The sequence below is a fragment of the Calonectris borealis genome, chromosome 19 (genome assembly GCF_964195595.1).
Source record: "Calonectris borealis chromosome 19, bCalBor7.hap1.2, whole genome shotgun sequence".
Lineage (NCBI taxonomy): Eukaryota > Metazoa > Chordata > Aves > Procellariiformes > Procellariidae > Calonectris > Calonectris borealis.
Window position 1 is genome coordinate 5,432,404 of NC_134330.1, and position 21,635 is coordinate 5,454,038.

The 21,635-nt window shown below is 38.6% G+C and overlaps 2 protein-coding genes across 5 annotated transcripts in view; both read right to left on the reverse strand.

The window, feature by feature from the left end:
• Positions 1 to 454: 454 nt before the first annotated feature.
• On the reverse strand, positions 455 to 20,174 carry NSRP1 (nuclear speckle splicing regulatory protein 1). Of its 3 annotated transcripts, none has more exons than XM_075168631.1 (7): positions 19,347 to 20,174; positions 17,990 to 18,077; positions 7,892 to 7,948; positions 6,207 to 6,338; positions 5,148 to 5,355; positions 4,449 to 4,557; positions 455 to 2,101 (listed from the first exon to the last, which is right to left on the reverse strand). In XM_075168631.1, the coding sequence occupies exons 1-7, from the start codon at positions 19,364 to 19,366 to the stop codon at positions 1,081 to 1,083; spliced, it is 1,635 nt and encodes a 544-aa protein (XP_075024732.1). In that variant the 5' UTR covers positions 19,367 to 20,174; the 3' UTR covers positions 455 to 1,080. The 3 variants fall into 3 exon arrangements, with proteins under 3 accessions (XP_075024732.1, XP_075024733.1, XP_075024734.1); XM_075168632.1 differs by lacking the exon at positions 19,347 to 20,174 and adding an exon at positions 18,681 to 19,034; XM_075168633.1 differs by lacking the exons at positions 7,892 to 7,948; positions 17,990 to 18,077; positions 19,347 to 20,174 and having other exon boundaries at positions 6,191 to 6,324.
• Positions 19,034 to 21,635, reverse strand: part of EFCAB5 (EF-hand calcium binding domain 5) — a 43,329-nt gene continuing 40,727 nt past the window's right edge. For both annotated transcript variants that reach the window (XM_075168622.1, XM_075168621.1), the window contains exon 22: positions 19,034 to 20,559. In XM_075168622.1, the coding sequence (XP_075024723.1) occupies positions 20,420 to 20,559 (140 nt within the window). In that variant the 3' untranslated portion in view covers positions 19,034 to 20,419. The remainder of the gene's footprint in view (positions 20,560 to 21,635) is intronic.

Consider the following 21,635-nt stretch of genomic DNA (forward strand, 5'->3'; position numbering starts at 1 on the left):
TACATATAAAACTCATTCCATTTCAAGTCTTTGTAAACTGGCAGGCTTGGCATTTAATTTTACTCACATTTTGCCTCATTACTAAGTCTGCTGAACAAAATATTAGAAAAACACAAATCTCAAAATCTTTTTCTTATATTGGTTCACATTACCGTAGCATAAAAGTGTTAAATTTACTACAAATCAAAGTGAAAGCAACCACTGTGAAAAGTGTTGAAAATGTATTTTAAAAACTACGACCACTGTCAGATATCCCACTTACCAAGTTATAGTTTGGAGATAAATTTATTCTTGATTATGAATCTTTGAACAGACAGATTCACAGATCTAAAATATTACCTGCAGCAGAACAAGCAGATATGACTGTAATACATGAAAAAAGACTCATATACTTATTTCACACAAAAAAGAGGAAGTAAAATAACACAAGCTTAAAAAAGACCAATGCATTAGATCCAGTATTTATCTTACACTTTATTTAAGTGATTCTGTACATCAGGTCCCACAACCAAAGCCCACACATAAATACAAAATTCATATATCAATACGCATTTAGCTTACAAAATGCCATATCATGTACAGAAATCTTCTAGGTTATTATTCAGGCTGGTTTTCTTGCTTTTTTCCCACTTTTACAGGTGTGCTGCTCATTTTTGAGAGCATCAGTGGGCAACAATGACTCCTGCTACAGCCTGAGAACAACTTTGTTTCAGCAGAGCTCACTGTTTCAACTGCTGAAAGGAGCAGGGGCTGCCAGGGGGAAGTATTCTCACCTTACGTTGTTGAACACTCCTAGGTCTGTCCCAGAATCTTCAAGTACAAAGGATAGAGTACTGAAGGCCAGGGTGGACAGAGTCAGCCAAATTTAATATTTCAACTGTATGAACAGACTAAGGGTGTGTATCAAGTGATCCATTAATCCATTTCAAAAGTTGTTCTTCTATTATGGCACACACAATTTCTTAAATGAAAGCCAGGAATAAACAGCTAGGATACCCTTTTACTTCTGTACAAGAGTCCATGCAGAGTGGCTTTGCCTCTTGGTTGACAGACCAAGTGTTTTTGTCTGCCACAGGGACATTAATCTTCTTCCTTCTCAATGTAAGATTTTGTACTGACACGTGCCATTTGCCTTGCCAAATAGCGGTCCCTTGCTGACATGACTGTCTCCTCATTGCTCCGTTTGGCAAATTTGCTCATGCTCTCAGACGGTTTCTGTGCTTGTTCTTTCTCCTCTTTCTCCCCTTCTTCTCCAGCTTTACGTTTCTGCTCAGACAAAATTCCAGAACTGGATCTTCCCTTCTCATCCACCTCTCTCTCTTTTCCCTTTCTCTCTTTTTCCAGATCAGTCTCTCCATCTTTTTCTAAACAAGTAGGAGTACTTTCCCTTCTCTCTCTGTATTTCTTTTCATCACGACCATATTTCTCTCTCCTCTCCTTCACATGATCTTCCTTCTCTCTGCATTTCTCTCCTCTCTCCTTCTCTCTGTCATTATATCTATCTTTACCATTTCTTATTCTTTCTTTCTCTTGTTCCTTTTCTAAGCCCTTCCTCCATTCTCTGCCATGTCCCTCCCTCTCTCTTCTTTCCTTCCCCCTTTGTTTATCATCTTGCTCTTCCCTCCTTCTGTAGTTATCTTTATTAGTGTGATCCCCGTATCTATGTCGCTCTTCCTTTTCCCTTTGGAGTTCCTTTTCGTGGGTCCTACTTCTCTCGTAATCTTTTTCCCTGTATTGTTCATCATTTCCCCTTCTGCTTGGTCTGCTCTCTGCCCTCTTTGTAAGATGATTTGTTTGGGCTTTTGTGCACAGCTCTTCCTCCACACTGGATGAGCTTGGTGACCTGGAATGCCTCTGGCTCTTGTGTTGTTTAGCCTCCTCTTCACTGCTCACAGAGCTCTCTCTCCTTTTCTTCTTTTTCAAATTTACTTTACTATTTTTGTGCCTCTTATCATCATCACTACTATCAGTTCCTAAGTCGGTATCAGCATCTGGATTATTCTCTTTCTTAGTAGAGGGCTTCAGTCTTTGCCTTTCATATGGGCATTTGTTCCTTTGGTTGGATTCATCATAACAACTGTCAGATTTTTCTTCCTTTATCCTATATTTTTTATGTCAAAAAAGAAAAAACAACATTACTCAGCCTGAAATCTCAGACTTTTCTACAAACTGACTTCTGGTCAGGACTTAAGCAAAAGATGCTGCTGAAAAGTCTAAGAAAGCAAATCTATCTGTGGCTCAGGTCCAGGAATCCAGCGCAAAGGATTTCGATTAAGTATCTGTATCTGGTTCATTGATGAGTGCGAGCTGATGAATTTATCTAAAAGAATGACTATGGTTAAGTATCTGTAGCCTCCATCTAAGGAAAAAGACAGATTTGTATTCTTGTATAAGCTTTTTGGCAAGCTACACATTTTTTCCTATGTGTTTATTCCTCTATTCACGTCAAATAATTATCCAGAGAAGCAGCAGGTTGTATGTTTTGTTGACAGAGGTAGGAACATAGCTTCCATTAGTAGTAGTAGATTTTTTAATCCAGTATTTCTGAAGATCTCACTCTTGTGGCTGGATAGAAATTAGTATCTTTTAATAGCTCATAGATTCTTAAATACAAAAAGCCGACCCATGAAGGACCAATTTGGGCACTAGACAGAAAGGTTATGCCTTGTCATTCTTTTCTGACTGATAAGGAAATATATGTTTACTCACACAAGCCATATGTCTCTTCTTTCTAATCATACAGCTACAGTAACAGTTTGTGGTAAATTCTTATGAATCAGCACACCATCTAGTTAAATTGAATGCTTGATGCATGCTTGAAAGCATGGTTAGTCTATGAATAACGACTAAAAATTATGCTGAGAAGTTTGATAATTTATTTAGTAATCCAATTAATTAAAATGACAAATCAAAGTGGATCACTTTAGGAACAAGTGATGCAAATTCTGAGATCTAAAAATCAAGCTGTTTTTTTTCTGTATCCTATTGTACCACCATAAGAAAGAATAGAACTAAAATATACACGAGCTTATTTGAAAGCCTTTCTGGGAACACCATCTACAGTACTACTTGTTTTCTCCTGAATTAATTTTATATAAAACTCACAAAAGTAACATTTCCTTAATTTGCAAGATTAAGAAACCATCATTTCAAATGACCTCTACACAAAACTACATCTTCCTGAAGATGCTCTGAAAGAAAATGGACAACCAAGTGGGCTGACCACTACCACTACTGTTTATATAAAGAGATGCAAGTGAATAACTTAGATTTCATCAATAAAAAGAAGAAACCATAAAATGCAAAATTCATTTAACCACCTCAGCAGCAATCTTTGTGCACCACTGAAACTAGGCAGGTATTTCTCTTTGGTGAAACATCCCTGAGACAGGATGTTTTTCCAAACACATGGGTATATGCTAATACTTTAAGTCTCAAATGACAAAACTGTGGCTTCAAATCTCCCATTTTCTGCTTAAATTCAGGAAGCTGTTCTGCTTTTCTGCCAGTCAGTAATTCTTACTTACTATTTCTTTTACATTACTTTACCCGATGTATTTCCAATAAGGTGGTATATCTTTATACTAAAGACATAATCAAGAATTCCCTTATTTCAGATAGCTGAGTAACTTCACTGTGATCACATTCTTCATTTAAGCTAAGAATTTACTTTCTAATAATCCAATCTCAGATCTAGAAGATCTCTTGATGAAAGCTGCATTTTCTTTGTGATGGCAAGCATTTAACTAGAGATATCCAGGTTTAAGACCTATCTCAAGAGAGATTTAACCTAAATTAAGTGTTTCAAATGATCAATTGTTGCATATAAGAAACATAGCCCCTTCACCATGTTTATCCACGGGGCAGAATTTCACCATCTCAACTACATAAATAATTCAGCCTCATCTTATTACTTTGCTTTGGAATGTGCATATATTACGATTTTAAAATATTCCCACTGGATTTCCTATATATTTGATTAATTTTCTTCTACCACAGCATCAACACTCAATTAATTTATTTTTTATGAACCTGTAAATGCGGAATAAGTATGAAGTTAGAGACCCACATTCTTTTCAGGAAATCTGTATCACAACATCATTTCCTATTACTTACCTCTATGCCCATTATTTTACCCTTTGTCTCCCTCATGATTCTTAATACAGATTACCATATATTAGGTTAGAATAATACCAAGCAGTATTACAAGTATGACTGTCCTCTTGATACTTTTTAAACAGCATCCCCGTCCTGCTTGTTTCTGTCTTATAGACAATCATTAGACATGTTTCCAAATAATTCAGTTCATCAGATGTATAAAGTAATCAGCTTACCCTACCAGGGTTTTAGTATTCTCTGCCTAACTCTTACAGTGTTCTGGTGAGTCTGGAATCACAAACAGCCAGAAGCTTGTTTATATCCGAAAGCCTTCTGGGATTGTACCCTACCTGGCTTCACGGAAGCTGCATTTAGGCATCTCTTCTTCCCCTACCCTCTGGTTTAAAAGATGTCTGTAAAATCCACTGAGATCCTTCTGTTTGGTCACATCCAGGTACGCTAAAAGAAAGAAAATAAGGTTGGATTTACTGTGCCACAAATACTCATCAGACATAACTCACAATTGGTAAAGACACCACCAAGACTGCAAACTCCATCCTGGAAGTTTTCAAGCCCAGAGTGGAAAATGCTCAAACAACCTGATTTGACCTCATAGCAGACCACGCTTTGAGCAAAAGGCTGGAATAGATGACCTTCAGAGGTCCACTCCAACCTGATTTATCTTATGATCCTATATCCTACTCTTTACACCTATTCGTGGGACACCATACAGAACGTATGAAGTAAGGAGTGTAAGCATCGTTGTACCCCAGGCTTATGAGTTTTCCTTCAACAACTGACCTTCCTCAAAAATTAAAAGTAGAAACCCAAATAGGACTGACAAACGAACAGAGGAGCTTCCTCTGTTCCTTTAGTAACATGTACAACGGAAAATAACAGACAAAGTGGGATCTGATTCAGTATCTACTATCTGGTCCTTTTTGATTTTAATTATCTCAAGCCTCACAGAGAGACCAGATGACAATGTTGTACATCATGTATAAGGCCATACTTCTTTTTAAGGGGAATTATTTCAGTGTGAATCTCACCCTCGAGAGCTGCCTCTCTTCTTTCTCTTTCCTCCTCCTCAGCCCTTTCTTGCAGCTTCTTCTTATAGGCTGAAGTCACAAAAGCCTCTTTGTGAGCAAACTCTCCTCCTTCCATTTCACGCTCTTTCTGAATTTTTCTTTCCATTCTTTTTTCTTGCTCCTTCTTTCTAATCTCAGCTGCTTTGAGGATATTTTGGATGTATCTGGGCTAAAATAGGAGGGAAAAAAGGTATCATACTGAGAGGTAATTGAGGTGGCTGAGAAAACACAAATTGGGATTGATGGAGATGTTGAAAAAAGTTGGTAATGGAAGAAAACTGACAGAAGCTAGTCTAACATATTCTCACACTGTTTGACAGCTATCTGAAATAAACTGTCACTCCCTTTTAGATCACTAACATGGCATGCTTCCCCATAACAAAAGAGGCTGCTGTATTCAATCAAAACATTCAGCCCATCTTTGACTAGGATGATTTTTGCTCTGAGTGAAATTAATTTCTCACCCCCGTCTTCTGTCTTGTAATAGTCTTGCCTTTCTATTGCTGTAAAGGAGTGGGAAGCTTCTTTTCTACCCACATAACCTGACAAGAGCTTTCAAATGAAATAGAGTAAGTAACAATGAAAATATCACTTGTCAGTATAATTCAGCAATGCTTTGAAATAAGGTGTTGGGCTGTGGAAATTGGCTCACATTTCACCAATGAAAGTTAATTACTTTAATCTTCTGACAGTCCTCCAGTTAAGCACACTAGTGAGTGAGGAGGGACGATTTATGTTCATTGGCTTAAAAACGAGAAAGTCCTTACTATCAGAAGTAGTATTGTTACAGAGCCCACTGCCTCTAATCCTATTATCCCATTGTAACATTCTCTGAAGTACGTGATGAACTAACAGTTTTGCCAAAATTCTTGCAAATTGCTACCTTACGTAACAGCATTTGAGCACAATATTTGTATGCCCCATGAGAAAACGCATTTGGCAAAGCTTGAAAGTTAAGCAATCAGAGTTATTCCAAGCATACAGATATAAGACAGACAGCATACATTTTCAGGTATCGACCTTTTTGTCATCTTTTCCGGATAACACTCTGGCATTACTTTCTTTCTTCTTCTGCTGCATTTCATCATAAATACTGTCATATTCGTACACTGTAGCATCTTCTTCCAAAGCCTTCTGAATCTCCAATTTAGTCTAAAAGAAAAAAAGGGAGGAGGAGGAGAAGATACCAAAAAACGAAGCATGAAATTTTTTACTGTTTTCAAACGTTTTATTCCTATATTGTAATTTAAACAGATCTATAGTATAGACCTATCCATTAGAACATTGAGTGTAAATTAAAAAACGTCTGATCTACAAAGTTCTTGAACTGTTTACAGGGATTGAGAAGATGAACAACCAAATCATGACCAGTAATTGCAGTTATAGGAAATATAGGAAGCAAAGCACAACAGTCAAAACAATACTGGAAACTTCTTAATGAGCAAACTGTTCCATCAAATAACAATTCATTTTTTTAATAAACAGTAAACAACATTTCAATAAATTTTACTGTCTGTTTTCACCTATAGTTTATCCCCCTTCTCCAAAGCTCCAAATAATAAATACAGAATCATAGAATCATTAAGGTTGGAAAAGACCTCTAAGATCATCAAGTCCAACCATCAACCCTACCCACCATACCCACTACACCATGTCCCTAAGCACCTCATCTACATGTCTTTTAAATACTTCCAGGGATGGTGACTCAACCACTTCCCTGGGCAGCCTGTTCCAAGGCCTGACCACTCTTACAGTAAAGAAATTTCTCCTAATGTCCAGTCTAAACCTCCCTTGGCGCAACTTGAGGCCATTTCCTCTCGTCCTAATATGTACCCAATATGTACCGATTCAGGATATGATTCCATATTTCACAGTTCTATCTTCTGTTTGTACAGTCACGTTGGAACTGTGAAACCGTTCAGTTTTTAAAAGCACTATCAGAAAAAAAACAACTACTAGGGGAGCCCTTAGTTCAGATATCCTGACAACACAAGAGGAATGCTGAACAGCAACCATACAAGTTTGTCTCAAGCACATACTTCCTCCATCAAAAAACAACAAAGTGTTAAATGTGTGATGCGCAAATACCATTTTCTTCTAGCTATGTCTTGTATTGGTCTGGAACTTTTTTAAATGTAAAATTTGTGTTTCCTCTGTACAATTTACTCCTCGATTACAGTAAAAGGCTCACTGTTGGTATATATTTAAAAACCCAATACTTTGTAACATTACATTCTACAACTGAAACAGCTTGAGAAAGTCTAAAAACATCAATGTATTCAATGCCACAAAACAAACTTCAACATCTTGTGTATTTAAGTACTTGCATTGAGTAATCAGAAATTTTATTATGTTTTAAATTATGACCAGCTCTGCATTAAACCTCACTCATGCAGCTTTCATTGGCCAGTTTTTCAGCTACTCTGATCATAGCCAGAAGAATTTCAAAAAGAACAATCTTGCCCAGAAAAGTGAAACAAAATCCTTGCTAGAGGAAAGGCTCTGAGAATTTCAAGTCAAGTTTTAAATAAAGTCTTGCGCTGTAAAGAACAATGCACAAATCATAAAATTACATGAAATTTTTTAAAGGGTAACTCTAACTCTGAAGTTGCACAATTATGTTTCTGCAATTATTTAATAAAAGAGAATGGATGCAGTAATTTCCTAATTTGCCATGGGCATGAGGAATTCCTACTGCATCTTACCTGTTTCATTGCTTGTTTTTTCAATGCTTCTTTCTGAAGACTTTCACCAACAGATGGCTGTAAGAAGGTAACATTGCAGAAATAAAATTAATTACATTGACACAGCTCATATTATTTTTCTACCATTCTAACGAACAGCTATATAATAGTCCTATTACATAAGTCAGTCTCTCACTTCAATAGTATTTTTCCGTAAGCAAGAAAAACTAAAAGTCCGTTCACAAGCATACAATGAATCAGCCTTTTCCTACTGCAAAGTATTGCAGTACCTCAACATATGTATGTATATATATTTTTTTAATGAAAATGGTGATGAGTTTAAGAACACTATTTCAATGACACGTGTACCTCAAAAGCTGCATAAAATTTCATGCCATTTCACAAAACAACCAATCTCTGTCTGAGAAATGCTCAGAGACATAGGAGGTCTGTGAAAACTGTTTAGTTGCAATGCCTTCCTCCAACCACTGCCAAAACAATTGTAGAAAGAACATACCCCTGCACTATGGCAAGGGTCAGTCTGTTGGTGCAAGAAGCTAGCACATCAGCAGGCAAAACATCTAGCAAAGGACAGCTAAAGCCAGTACTGAAACAAATTCCTAAGAGAAGGATGCTTGTAATACATCTGCTCACTCACAAACACTACAATTCTTTCAGCTTTTGCCATTAAAAAAAAGAAGAAAAAAAAAGGAAAACACAGAAACCAAACCCCCGAAATCAACAGAAATCAGAATTATACCCTCCTACCAATTTATGTATCAAAAACATTTTAATGTTCTTGGGAATTATATGTTTGTGAATAAAGAAGGATAAATATTCTCAATGTTTTTTTAAATTATATTTCAAATAGTCTGTGAAATAGATAGGTGCTATTCAAATATACATACTCTTCTTCCAGCACGTAAATGTCATCAGAGATGTAGCAGGCACGAGCAGACATTCTTACCAACAATCACATGAAAAGTAAAAAGCAAATATCTGAAAGGATTTGGTGCTTATTTCAAGTTTGATCTGTATCATTAGTTCCATATTTTTAGAAATAAGAATACTGCTGATTTGAACAGCATGTACTTCAAACGTTAATGTTTAATTTCTCAAGATTAATATGCTAGAAAATAGCAATACTAATCTTCCCTAAGAAAAAACATGTCCACCACTGAAAACATGTTTTCTAATCATACTGTCTTTTAAAAAAAGCTTTGCATTTTATTTAGTTTTGTCTTTTAATTAGTGTTGAACTAAACTGCATATCTATCTTTTCTCAACCAATAGATAATACTGTTTATTAAACAGATTCACTACAAATGACAGGACTCGTATCCTTGTTTATGTAATTAAATATCTCTTAATCTTAAAAAGCAGAAATAGGAAAGAAAAATCCTTTTGCATTTTGGCAGCTTCCCAAGTCTTGCAACTTTGACTAATACGTGCTCTGTATCACATTTTAAAAAGACAGATTGTGTAATCAGCTCTTAATAAAATTAAAAATTGGAAACCAACTAGCAGGGAGCTTGGCAGCAGGGACTAGGATCTTCTGAAATCAAACAGAATTAGCACCATGTAAATTCAAACAGATCCCCTGAACAAGAAGGCTTTTGATTTCATTTGATGTTTAAAATAAAATAATAATGTGTCGTGACCCCTCTTTCTTAGGCTACTAAAATTTTAACAGATGTGTCAACAAGGAAAAAAACCAAGTGCTTTTCCACAATTTTCTACATGACAGACTGTAAACAGTGCAAATATTTTTCACTGTTTAATTTCAGAAACAGGGAACAAGTTGTGCCATGAGCAGCAGAATTAACGGAGTTTCATTATATGTGGCTTTGTGCCCTCTGTCTCTTTATTTCCCCTATCACCTCCGCAGACACCCTGCCTGCTTGCTTTGGCAGGTGGGCAACACTGTGTGTGACCAAAAGCTAGCCCTGTGCTGAGCAGTCAGCCAATGGTCCCTCCTCAACATCGAGAAAGATTAAAATCACAAATTCTCATCTATGTCTGTCCCTTAACCCACCTGCCAATTTTCATGAAGACCACAGGAACACAGCATCTTTGCAACTTCTGCCACCCACCAAGGATGGTTAAGACTGTTATTGAGTTCACAAGTCATGGGGGACTAACAAATAGGTACACAGAGTGATCACCTCTAAGGGATTTTTTTCTGCTATGCAAACCATAAATAATAAAAAGACTTGCAAGTTTCTGTGTAGCTTTTTTTTTAAAAAAAAAAAAGCCAGAAAGCTAGTATCTCAGAGAAGTATCAAGTAATTCCAAACTCAGCAAGAGAAGGTGCTAAGGCAACACTGTCAATATTCGGGGAAGTACGTACGGTACCACATAATAGCACCCATTAAATTCTAGATACTCAGAACTTTGCCCACTTCCCATAAACATGCTAGGACTTACTTTTATAAGTAATACTACAATCAGAAAAAACTGAGACACAGCATATTCAAAATATTCCTCCCTCGCCCACTCCAAGTGAGGGACTTACAGACAAGTAAAAATGGGAACTCGAAAGGGCACATATTCCAACTTTTTCTGGTGCTTTAATTGCTACATGCAGATTTAGATAAAATCCATCTCTGCTTTCAAAATGTTAAACCCTGTGGTTAAACTACAGTCATAAAGGGGAAGCGTGATGTGCACTTTCATGGAAGAAAAACCCTGCACTGATTCAGTTATGCCCCTCACTAGAAAGCAGCCTCTCTGTCTAACCCAGCTGCAGATAACCAGGTAAGGAAGCAGACCATGCCTCAGGCTTTAGGAACCTGAGCTTGGCAGACATTAGCAACACACTCACAAAGAGTCCACTGTGGTATCAGGGACGACACCCTGTATACCGCAGCTTGCTGATTATTTGGACTAGAACAGGATATAATCTCGTATTTATTTATGTAGCTGGTTGGCTGCTTGACTGGGGGAAATAGATAGCGGATTATTTAGTTTAAAACAACCTACAAGAATCCTGGCTTCATTCATCTAGTATTTCCCTCGGCTTTCAGGATTGATGAGCTGATGTTGAGAAATATTTAAAATACTGAACTTGATTTTTATGTCATATGTTTTCTTCTAAAAAAATGCTACAAATGAGTCAGTATGAATTTCTTAATATAAACAACTATTTTAAATTAGCAGTGGAACATACACCAGCATTACACAGAAGACCTAGGCTTCCTCCTGGCTCTTGGGGAAGAAGATGGTCCTCTGCTTGACATATTAAGGGTCATCACTGAAGGATTCCTTTATCAGACACTCTTACACTGGTTTTATAGAAAGGTATCTACATAGTAAGGAATCTCCCCTGCATTATGCCAGAAAGCAAGGGCTCAGTAAAAGACAAAACAGATTCTGCAGTTATATTTACAAAATAAGCTTTATCCCACCAAAATATTTGAAACGCTGCTTAGAATGCTTTCCTTGTCTGCCTACATGAAATAAACGTATTGATCTACAAAGATTACATAAACACAAAAGTAATATATAATCCTCATTATTGTACATATAATTGTAAAGAAGTCCACCTGCGATTTGTTTGCCTAGAGTGGCAATACAGTAAGTTTACAAAAAACAAACACCTTCCCTAATGGTTTATGGTTGACAATTTCCTGTTGTGCTATGAGCTCTGATAGATGAGAACTTCCCGTTCTTTTGTATTGTTTTTACTTATCAACTGCCCATTTATTAAAGGCCCTATAAGCTCAGCAATCTGTCTCATACTTTCTCTTTCCTTGCAGTCAAGCTATTCTTCTGAAGCACAAAGCTTATAGTTTAATATTTTCTGCAAGAAGAAAATGCTTTAACCCTATCCTGTGAAGCTACATAGAATCCATACAAATCAAGAAACTCTTAGAAATGAGACTCTACAGTCTACCAGCCCTACGAGACCACGGAAGATAGCTTGTACACAATGGAAAAGGTTAAAAAAAAAAAAAAAAGAGTAATAAAAGAAATTACCCCAATCTACTAACATTTCTCGGTGTTCTCTACCATTTCTTATCTCCTTCAGGTATCTATACACTTCTGTCAGGTTCTTAAGTGCTTGAGCTACCTTCTTATTTTTACCCACAGGTAAGCACCCCTTGTAAGTTACTTCTTAAAATGTCTTCTTTACATTGCTCCTACATAAGCAAAGAAGAACATTCAAACTACTGACCAATGCTTTCAGTTTGTCTCAGCTATGTTCAAATCATGACTAAGCATGTAAACAATTTACAGCTTTATACAAAAAGCTCTATTCAAAGTTCAAAAGCAAATACCTAAAAAGGCAATTCCACAAATGAGACAACTAAAATTTCATTTTCTTACAAATTTGACTTCTCTGCCTTCCCACCACAATGCCCCAGTCTTCCCACATTTGAGGTCCCAACTGCAGTTCCTTGGTTTCCCTCTGCATCTCCTGCTTCCTCCTGCCTCACTTAGGCTAGGCAGCCAGCCCTCAGCTTCCAGGCCAGCCAAACAGAACTGGGGAGGGTTGAGATCATCTTGTCTTTCTCCTCATCAGGGCATTAACAGGGTCTTTCTTCTGCAGTTAGAGACATCTAGTCTTGTCAAATTCACTTGAAATTGGCCAGTACGGTCAGAAACTTACTATGGGCAAATGTCAGACAATGAATCGTATAAAGCTTTTTTTAGAAAACCAAACCAAAAGGAGGATAGCAAATGATTCACCTGAATGCGCCTAGTTTAAACAATACTTGGGCTTTATTTATCCTTCTGAATTGCTACTCATTTGTCTTGTTTGTTCTTAGGAAAAAAAGCCAGTTGCTGACATTGGGTTTTAGAAGTAATTCCTCCTGAACCGCTGCGGTAAATGGCATTATTTCTGGAGCAGAGGGTGCAGCACCATTTAAGCATAGCCTCAGAAAACATGTCTTAGTCTGTGACTAGTATAATTTTCAGTGCTGAAGCTGGTTTCTGGGGAGTTACAACCTTAAATCTGAAGCTGAGAATGTCACAACTATTTTAATGGATGCTCTCAAAGTATACGTGAGTCAGATACCTGACTTGTTTTTCCCCACTGACTGCCACAAGAAGTACAAGACCACCAAATTCTGACATAATAGCTATTATTAATGGACTATCTCGTATTAGCTGCATAGCTCGCCTCCTAAGGAAAAGCATTTGTAGTTGCTACTAAAACCCCAGGCGTGGTACTTACTGACAGACAATATAAGACATCACTCCATTCCTTTTTTAAAACCAAAAGATGCTTCTGCTCTAATATAACCTGTTATGAAAGACCCATGAGGGGGCTTTGTCCTTTAATATTGCCCTTTTGAATTCCCTACATGCTGCTTTGCAGTAGACACACAAAACAAATTATGTTTGTTTAAAGTGAAATACATTTTAAAGGAAAATTAAATGCTTCAGTGACGTCAGGGAGATTATATGTGGTTTGATTTTAATCTCTCACTACAACCATCTAGTTTTAACTGAATGTGCAGAAAAATATTTGACCAAACAGCAACAGCAGGATAATTTGGAGCTCTATTTGACCAGCAAGTGAAAGAAGCACAGATAGTCAGCCAGTTCACAAAAAGCAAAGCTTATATTTATACTGAGCTAACCAGTCCAAGAGCACTTTATTGTTAAAGACTGAGAAACAGACTTTCTATAGAAGCAAAATTCATCTCACTGATTTTAGGTGTGTGCTTCAGAAGGAGGTAAGTTGTGCCTCAGAAGTACCTGCATCTCTACTGACTGTACAGGGAGCTCAGGCAACTCAAGTGTAGATACCTGCATGTGTTTCTATGGATCTCGCCCCAAGTTTATGGCCCTATGTGGGTATGTCTCTGAAAGGCTGAGATCTGACTCTGCTCACTTCATTCTTCTCAGGTCAGAAAAGGAATCTCAGACTGCGAGATTGTTGGATTCCTGACACTTTGGTATCAAAACATCTTAAAATGAGCTACTTACACTCTCATCTATATGTATTTAGCAGTGAATCATTAAGGCTTGCCCTCATAGAGACCTGTACTATTCAACTACAGCCTGCACATGGATGATCACTAAATGTACATAAGACTCAAGCCTTCATGGGAAAAGAAAAAATCAAGTCAGGCAACAGATTCATCTCAATTCATACACTATATGAGTCATGGCTACTAGCAGAAGATCAAGAGAAAGAACATGAAAAACAAGTCACGTACAGAATTAGCTTTCCTTGGCATTCCCTCCTAGCTTCCAGAAACCAGGAGGTTAGGGACTTCCTGAACCGGAGGATGCACCTGGACCATTGTTTGACACCAAGAGCATCGCTTAATTTGACTAATCATTTCTGAATCAATTTATATTTTTGGCCATGCCACAACAGTCCATGGCAATGAGTTCCACAACTTAATTATACATTGGAGTGTGGAGAAAAAAAAACAACTTCCTTTTGTTTAGATTAAACCAGTTACTTGGTAATTCTCTAATATACCCTACCACTCATATTATGAGAAATGGCAAAATCACTAATTTCTCTGAGTCACTCTTGATCTTACATCCATCCTCTCAAGCTATTCCTCTCCACTTCCTTCTCCTCAGTAATCTCTTTTCTGAGAGCCCCTTTAGTCTACTTAGTCTTATTTTGCATGAAAACTGTTGCATAAACTCTGGTCATCATCAATACTCATTACTTCGCCCATCTTTTTTTTAGTCATACTGTATCCTTTGCAAAGTTGCAAAGTGAATGGAAGCATCTGTAAGCAAAACCAAAAATCTGAGTCTACAACAGGATACAGTTTTCTGCTTGTTTTCAGTTTCTTCCTTTGTGCCTCCTTAAACACTTCATTTATCTTTTAGATGGTCACTAAAAACAACACCAAATCATGCTGATACATTCACAGAACTATCCACACTGACTCCATGATCTCTCTCCTGAATTTAGCACCTACTGTGGTTTATGTAGTTGTTTTTTCAGCTACACTTTACATCCTGTAGCAACAAATCAGTTTTGAAAGGCTGGTAAGGTATAGGAATATATGTTGGATAATTCTCTTACAATCTGTATGTACCACATAGATATTTTATCTGCTGTACCACAGAGATATTTTCAACTAAATTCTAAAGTTGGAACAGTGGATTGGGAATACTGACAAGCCACCTCTGAAAACACAATGCATGAATAAGGGAATAGTATTTCTGGAGAAAATGGATACGTCACAAATAACAGTAAGCCAGAATGGAATCTTATTTCTAACATATCATAGTTTGTTGCTGTAACATCTGCTCTCTACAACAGACTTTCCTAGGGGTAACAACCTTCCCCCCAGTTTTTAAAGATAGCAACAACTCCACATTATGAAGGCAAATAATTCAGAACTCTAGCGGCTAGAAGTAACTGTAATTGCCTGGTTTACTTTTTCCCAGTCAACATTATATTTCAAGAAAATTTCCACCCCAGATGTTCTGTTTCTTATGAACTAACCCAAAGATCATCTTCATCAGCAACTAACATCCATTAAAGTATTTAGCCACAGCAAAAAAACCTTTCAAATTCCTTCAGCAAGGGTATAGGCAAAATCTTAATGAAATATGCATAGTAACATTTAAAAAAAAGGGAGCAAAAGTTTGGTATCTAATATATAATCACAAACCAAGTCAGGTGTGCAGATTTCCCAGCACAAACTTTATTAGTGTTCAGTTAAAAATACATAATCTCCAGACATTTGAGATGTAGTTCTGACTGATAAGGTAGCAGACAGGAAATGAAACCCCTCCCAAATGCTACTCCTTATCTTGAAAAGCTCTGAAATTATTATTGAACTAATAAAGTAATTTTGCTTTTTTTAAAAATTATCTTCTTTGATAAAAGCAGTTATGAGATTATTACTTTTTGCTGGGTATGTACCATACTGATCAGCATGACAGCTTTTAAGAGTCTGTATAGCAAACTCTGGTAGTGAATCTGTAAGTATTTCTGAAAGGAAGGATACTTGATCTGTTAAGCTAAAAGTTAGCAGACAGCATCATACATTATTATTATTAGAATTATTATAATTCATTATTTTGCTTTAATGTTTAGATATTAAAAGAAAATAAGAAGTGAAAAAACACAAGATAGCCCCATATTCAGGAAGGTTCTCAGTCCTACCATGTAATGTTTAATGACAATAGATTAATTCAAGCTCATTCTTGGGGTCTGGAAAATGTGGGGTCATTCCCATTATGTAGTGAAAGACACCAAATCCCAAACTGACAGGGCAACTGCTCCTGCCATTGAGGACAGCGGATCCACTGTCATCTCCATTAGCTGTATTTAAAGTAAAGCCTCTCTTTAGAGACACAGTGCTAGCTATGAGCTCAAGTGGAGGGACGCACCTCCTGATAGCGCTGAGGGCAGCAGCTAAGTGAGGAAAGAGATGGGATATAAGACATGTTCCTGTCCAATAAGGTGCATTGAGGCAGTTTCATGTTGAGGATTGAGTGGACATTACTAGGAAGGCCCTCAGCCCTTTCGTGCCCCGTATAAAGGTAGCTCAGACACCTCCAACATTAGCATTCTGGATTCTGTAATGGAACCAGGCACACCAGGAATGCTAGATTCAGGCTTTCTGTGACATAAAAATAACAACTGCTAGTTCATTAAAAAGACATTAAAAAAAAAAGTATGTTTTGATAATAGGAGTCAGAAACTGACAAAGACTATTTGATGCTTTATTAGCATTGTTTTTTTCAACTACACAAAAGAAAGCATTGAGTGAAGCTCTAGAGCAATAAGAACACTTTTGTAACATATGTTCTATTTCTAGATTTCAACTGATTCTAAATTTCAACTTCTTAAATGTTAAAATTCTAGACTATGGGCATATATAAAGTTTATTTTCTGAGTTTTGTAGAAAAAAGTTAAATATGCACATGATGACATTATGATTAAACTATCACAAGTAATTCCAGATCGATAAAACCCAGTAAATTGTAACATCATTATGTCCAGAAAGCTCCATCTATGTGGACAGTTCATGTCCACAATTGTGAGTTTTTATTCTTTACCTGTAAACTATGAACTGGCTTTAAATCCTTTAAAAATTCTGTTTTAGAAGTTGGGTTTCTGTGAGGTATCCAAACCAGCCTATATACCACACCAGTTCTTGGATGCCCCCCATACTCACAGCAGTACATCCAGAAGTGTAATTTTTATAGTGTACAGCACCCTCTACTGGGGCAGGTAGAAAGCTAGTATTTTGAAGGTAATACTTAAAAAAAAATTTAAAAATTGAAGGATACTACAGAAAAGAACAGTATCAACATCATGCAATATAGTCATACATCACAGAGTATCATTAAACTCTGTGATCATAGAAAAGCTGTGTGTTGTTCAATCGTAATATTACAAGTATTGCGAGTACTTCCAGAATTACAAGTAATTCTCATTACTTACTCTTTTTTTTTTTTTTTTTGGCTTTAGAACTTTTGGGTTGTACAACTTTGTTTTTGTTTACAGTGAGTGCGAACATCGTAAATCAGTTTTAAAGGCAGAGTTTTAAAGAAAGCTAGCTGAGTACTTTTTTCCACTATGTTTCCATGAGCAAAGTTCTTCACTAGGGAAAATAAAATGGTCTTCACTCAAGTTTCTAAGTCTGAGTTATACAACTTGATGTAAAATCCAAACGAGGTGAAGATAATGCAATGTAGAGTTTTCAGAAAATGTAGCAAGTTGAGTAAAAACCTCAGGCTCCTCTGTAACCATAACTCTGCTTGCAAACACAAATGAATCAAATTTGGGTGGAATGAGCTAAAGGACAAAATACACTTAACAACACACTTCAAAGTTAATATCTGAGAAACGACTGCTGATTACTACTGTCTTTCTATTTGTAGACATATTTACCAGTGATAGCCAACAGATTTATTTACGAACTAGATACTGTTAACCTCTTGCTAACAGGTTGCCACATGTGATGAACTTTTGGAAGAGTTGATAGTAACTAACAATCAAGTCATCACTCCCATGTAACTTGCACTAAAGAAAACACAGATCATATTTTACACCCAAATCCAAAACGATGACATGTATCTTAGTGACAACGCCATAAGCTGATGCAGGCATTATGGATTGTAAACAAACAGCAGAATATGGGGCAAATTTCGGAAGAAAATTGTTGAACTGACCTCTTCATCAGAGTCATCTGCAAACACTGAGAGTTTCTGCGAAACGAGATTTTTCTGGGGCAATTTTTTTGGCATAATGAGCCCATATCTAAGGAAAAAATTAAAAGTTATCTTTAACATCACTTACAACAAAACACATAGCATGTTCCAAAACAAAAATCTACCATTCACAATTTTAGAAACAAAAGATCAGCATCAACATAATGCATCAAGTATAGATCTGAGCAGCATTTGCAGCAGTGCACTCAGCCTTGCCACACGCTTGCAGCTTCTCCCACAGCTACTACCATCTTTTTCCGTGCAAAGTTTCTGTATGTAATGATCCTCCTAAATTAAGCCACAAATCGCTCTTGTCCAGAGTTCTCCAAGTGATTTTTTTTTTCTCCCTGGGAGAAGTAAGAAATTACTACTGTTTAACCTCCAGAGATTTCATCTTAGTCTACATTAGAAACTATTCCGTAACTATCTTTGCTGGGGCAATAAGTTCATCTATTTTGCATGGCAATGTAAACCACCAACGCACAGATACAGCTACGGTAAAAGACAAGATTTACAGTCAGCTTATGTCATGCAGAGATTGATTAACTACACACAGAGAACTCTTCTGCTGACACAGCCAATCTCTGCGCTCAGAAGCACTCCCTATGTTTTTGGTAACGAGCAATCTCTAAATCAGGAATTTCTCCCCCACCTGCCTTTCCCCGACTCCATCACTGAGTAAATAGTTCGTCACAGCGCGTAGCGTTCCGCTGGAGAACTCCACGATGCCGTAGGTACTACATCATCATTGTGAGGAACTATTTGCTTCCGTGTGCTCTGAACCCGCCCCCCAACAGCTCCCTCCGACCCCGCCGCGGGGAGCCAAGAAGCAAACCGCCGCCCCAGCCGGTGCCGCCGCACCTCGGCGAGGCCGGGCCGGTGCCCAGGGGGGTGGGCAGCTGCACTGCGGGTCATGTGGGAATCCTGAGGGGATTCCACTTCGTACCAGTGAAAACTCCCCCCCAGCAACACAGAAGCAGCCCCCGATGCCTTCTCACTGTTTCGTTTTTGTGGTTTGTTTTTGTTTTTTGTTTTTTTTTTTTTTTAATAAACACAGTTTTAAATTCAGGCCAACACGGCAGACATACGCCGGCCCGGACGAGCGAGCCCCCCTCCTGCGGCCCGGACGGGGCGGGGGGTTCTGTCAGAGCTCGCCCAGGCCCGAGGCAGGGCCCCGCCTGCGCCCGCCCTCAGCGGCGGCCTCAAGGCCCCCCCCCAGCCGCTACCGCGCGGGGCAGGGCTCGGTCGAACCCTTCGCCCCGAGGAGCCCGGCGGCGGGGCGGCGGGGCTCCTCAGCCCCGGCTCCACCGTCACTCACTGCTTGCTCAACGCCGCCATCTTGTCCCGGCCGCCGCCGTTGCCGCCGCTAGGTAGAGCCGCCTGCCCTTCCGCGGCCGCAGATTCCTCGCGGTCGAGACGCCCCCTTCCCCGCCCGTCCCGGAGGCTGCCGCCGGACCGCGCCGCGGTCCCGCTCCAGAAGGGAAGCAGAGAGCGGGCGGAGGGGGCCGGAGGTGGGGGACGAGTTTTTTAACGGCGCATTGGCGAGTGGCGAAAGTGCTGATAGTGGAGGGAGGGTTGCGGGCGGCCCGCGTCGCCCTGAGGGGAGCCGAGCCCAGCTGGGCCAAGGGCGGCGGCAGCTCCTCACGGCAGTGGCCGCTGCCGCCCGTGACCGGGCACGCGGGCCCGAGGGCGGGAAAGCCCCCTGAGCCGCCCTCCCCGCGGCAGCCGGTGGCCGCCGCTCCCCCGGGGGGGTGAGAAGCCACCCTGCCCCCGCCAGTTATCACCTACCTGGAGACGCCGCTTGTTGCCGACTAAAGAAAGAAAGGGGAGTTTAATTTCCCAAAATTTTATTAAAAAAGTGATTCTGCCAAAAGAAACGTTATTGGAAAGATGAAATCTCGCTGCAGGCAGTGCAGTTGGCTGTAATCTCAAGCTTTATCCCAATAAGAAAGCTTTTTTTTCTATATTAAAAATGTAGGGCTTTTCTGCAACACATTTAGAAGAACTTGACAAAATGCTGATTAACAACCTTTACTTAAAATTGTTCCTAAAAAGTAAGGAGACTGAATCTTGAAAATTTTTGCTGTATCATTTATGAGCGTTGTAGCTTGGTAGTCATAAACTCGTCCCTGCCTCTCTCTTTTTCCCATCAAAATTAATTAAAAAAAAAACCTCAAAAACCTTTAATTAGGCTTTTATACTAAAAAAATTGTTTCCTTTAATGTTTGTATTGCTATTTTCTTAATAATCCCTAACAGACTTCCTACCATCTTAACAACAAATACTTAGTGGCTATGCATAAAAAATAAAAAACAGTTAATTTAATAAAAGATGTCAAATAGCAGAATCACTAAGGTTAGATGAGGAATAGGAGCTTTAATTGGAGGCCCGCTAGAATTGGATGCCAAAAAGGGCTAAAGGTGGGGCTTTTTTACGCGTGATCTCTGCTAGTGCCAGGCAGGTGAGTACCCAGTTGTACAGGTACTCGACGGGAGCCAAGCCGTGCTGCCACACCGCCGCTCTAGGTACACCTGAAACAAAGAAGAGAGGTAAAGCCAAAAGCCAAGTCAGAACTGTGACTGGTGTTTTTAAAAGCCCAAACAGAGAAGATCATCCCATCAGTGGAGCTTCCCCCGAGTGCAGTAATTCCGCCCTGGAAAATGGTGATGCTTTGAAAAGCACACAGCATTATTGTGACAGTGCATGGCCAAGCACAGGAGTGCTGCCTTTTTATTATAATTTCTTTTGTATTGTGGTAGGTCCCCTGTTTGTACAAAGTGCTCTGCTATATTTTAATGCTAAACATTTGATAATTAGAAATGTAAAGAGAAAAGTGCTTTTTTTCCAAGCTCAGATTTGATTTAAGAGTAATATCCTTCAAAGCTCTCTTACTAAATGCTATTAAAGGTCACCACAGAATCATACCATTAAAGGTTGCTCTGTCGATAGAGTGTAGGTTGTTTTGTGCTCTCTTCTATATTACAGCACACGTATATGGAACATATGGGCATTATCCAATATATACCATGTGCAAACACTGTTGTTCATTTTAAAGGAATTCCTATAATTGCGAGTTATACCTGTATTCACACCACTGATCTGTCACTACTCTCTCAGAGTAAGTTCCATCCTGGGAAACCAACCTTTTGTAGCCTACCAACAGTTTGCCAAAGCTGTGTTCTTTTAATTACATCTGGGTCCCTACCTGGAGGAAGATTGGACGCTCTAGGCCTGCTTCATTCTCTCCAGTGAATTACTTTAATATATACGAGGAGAACACATAAAAAGCAGCTATGACTGCATTAAGTGTTCACTGTTCATCAGTAGGCAGGGTACTGTTGATAAATATCCCCAGCTAAATTAACAAGTCTTGTGCACATTTGATTTTTAACAGGCCTCTCAGTCTGGCATTAGATCATCAAGGGAAAGATCTCAACAAGAACAGCAGTCATTTCTCTTGCAGAGATATTACAAATAATAATAGCCTCTTGACTGCTCTGGCACCAAAAAAGCTCACATTCATTAAAGGAGAGAAATACAGACTGAAACCCAGTTCCTGTATATTATATATATATATATATAAAATATATATATACTCACTGGCAGA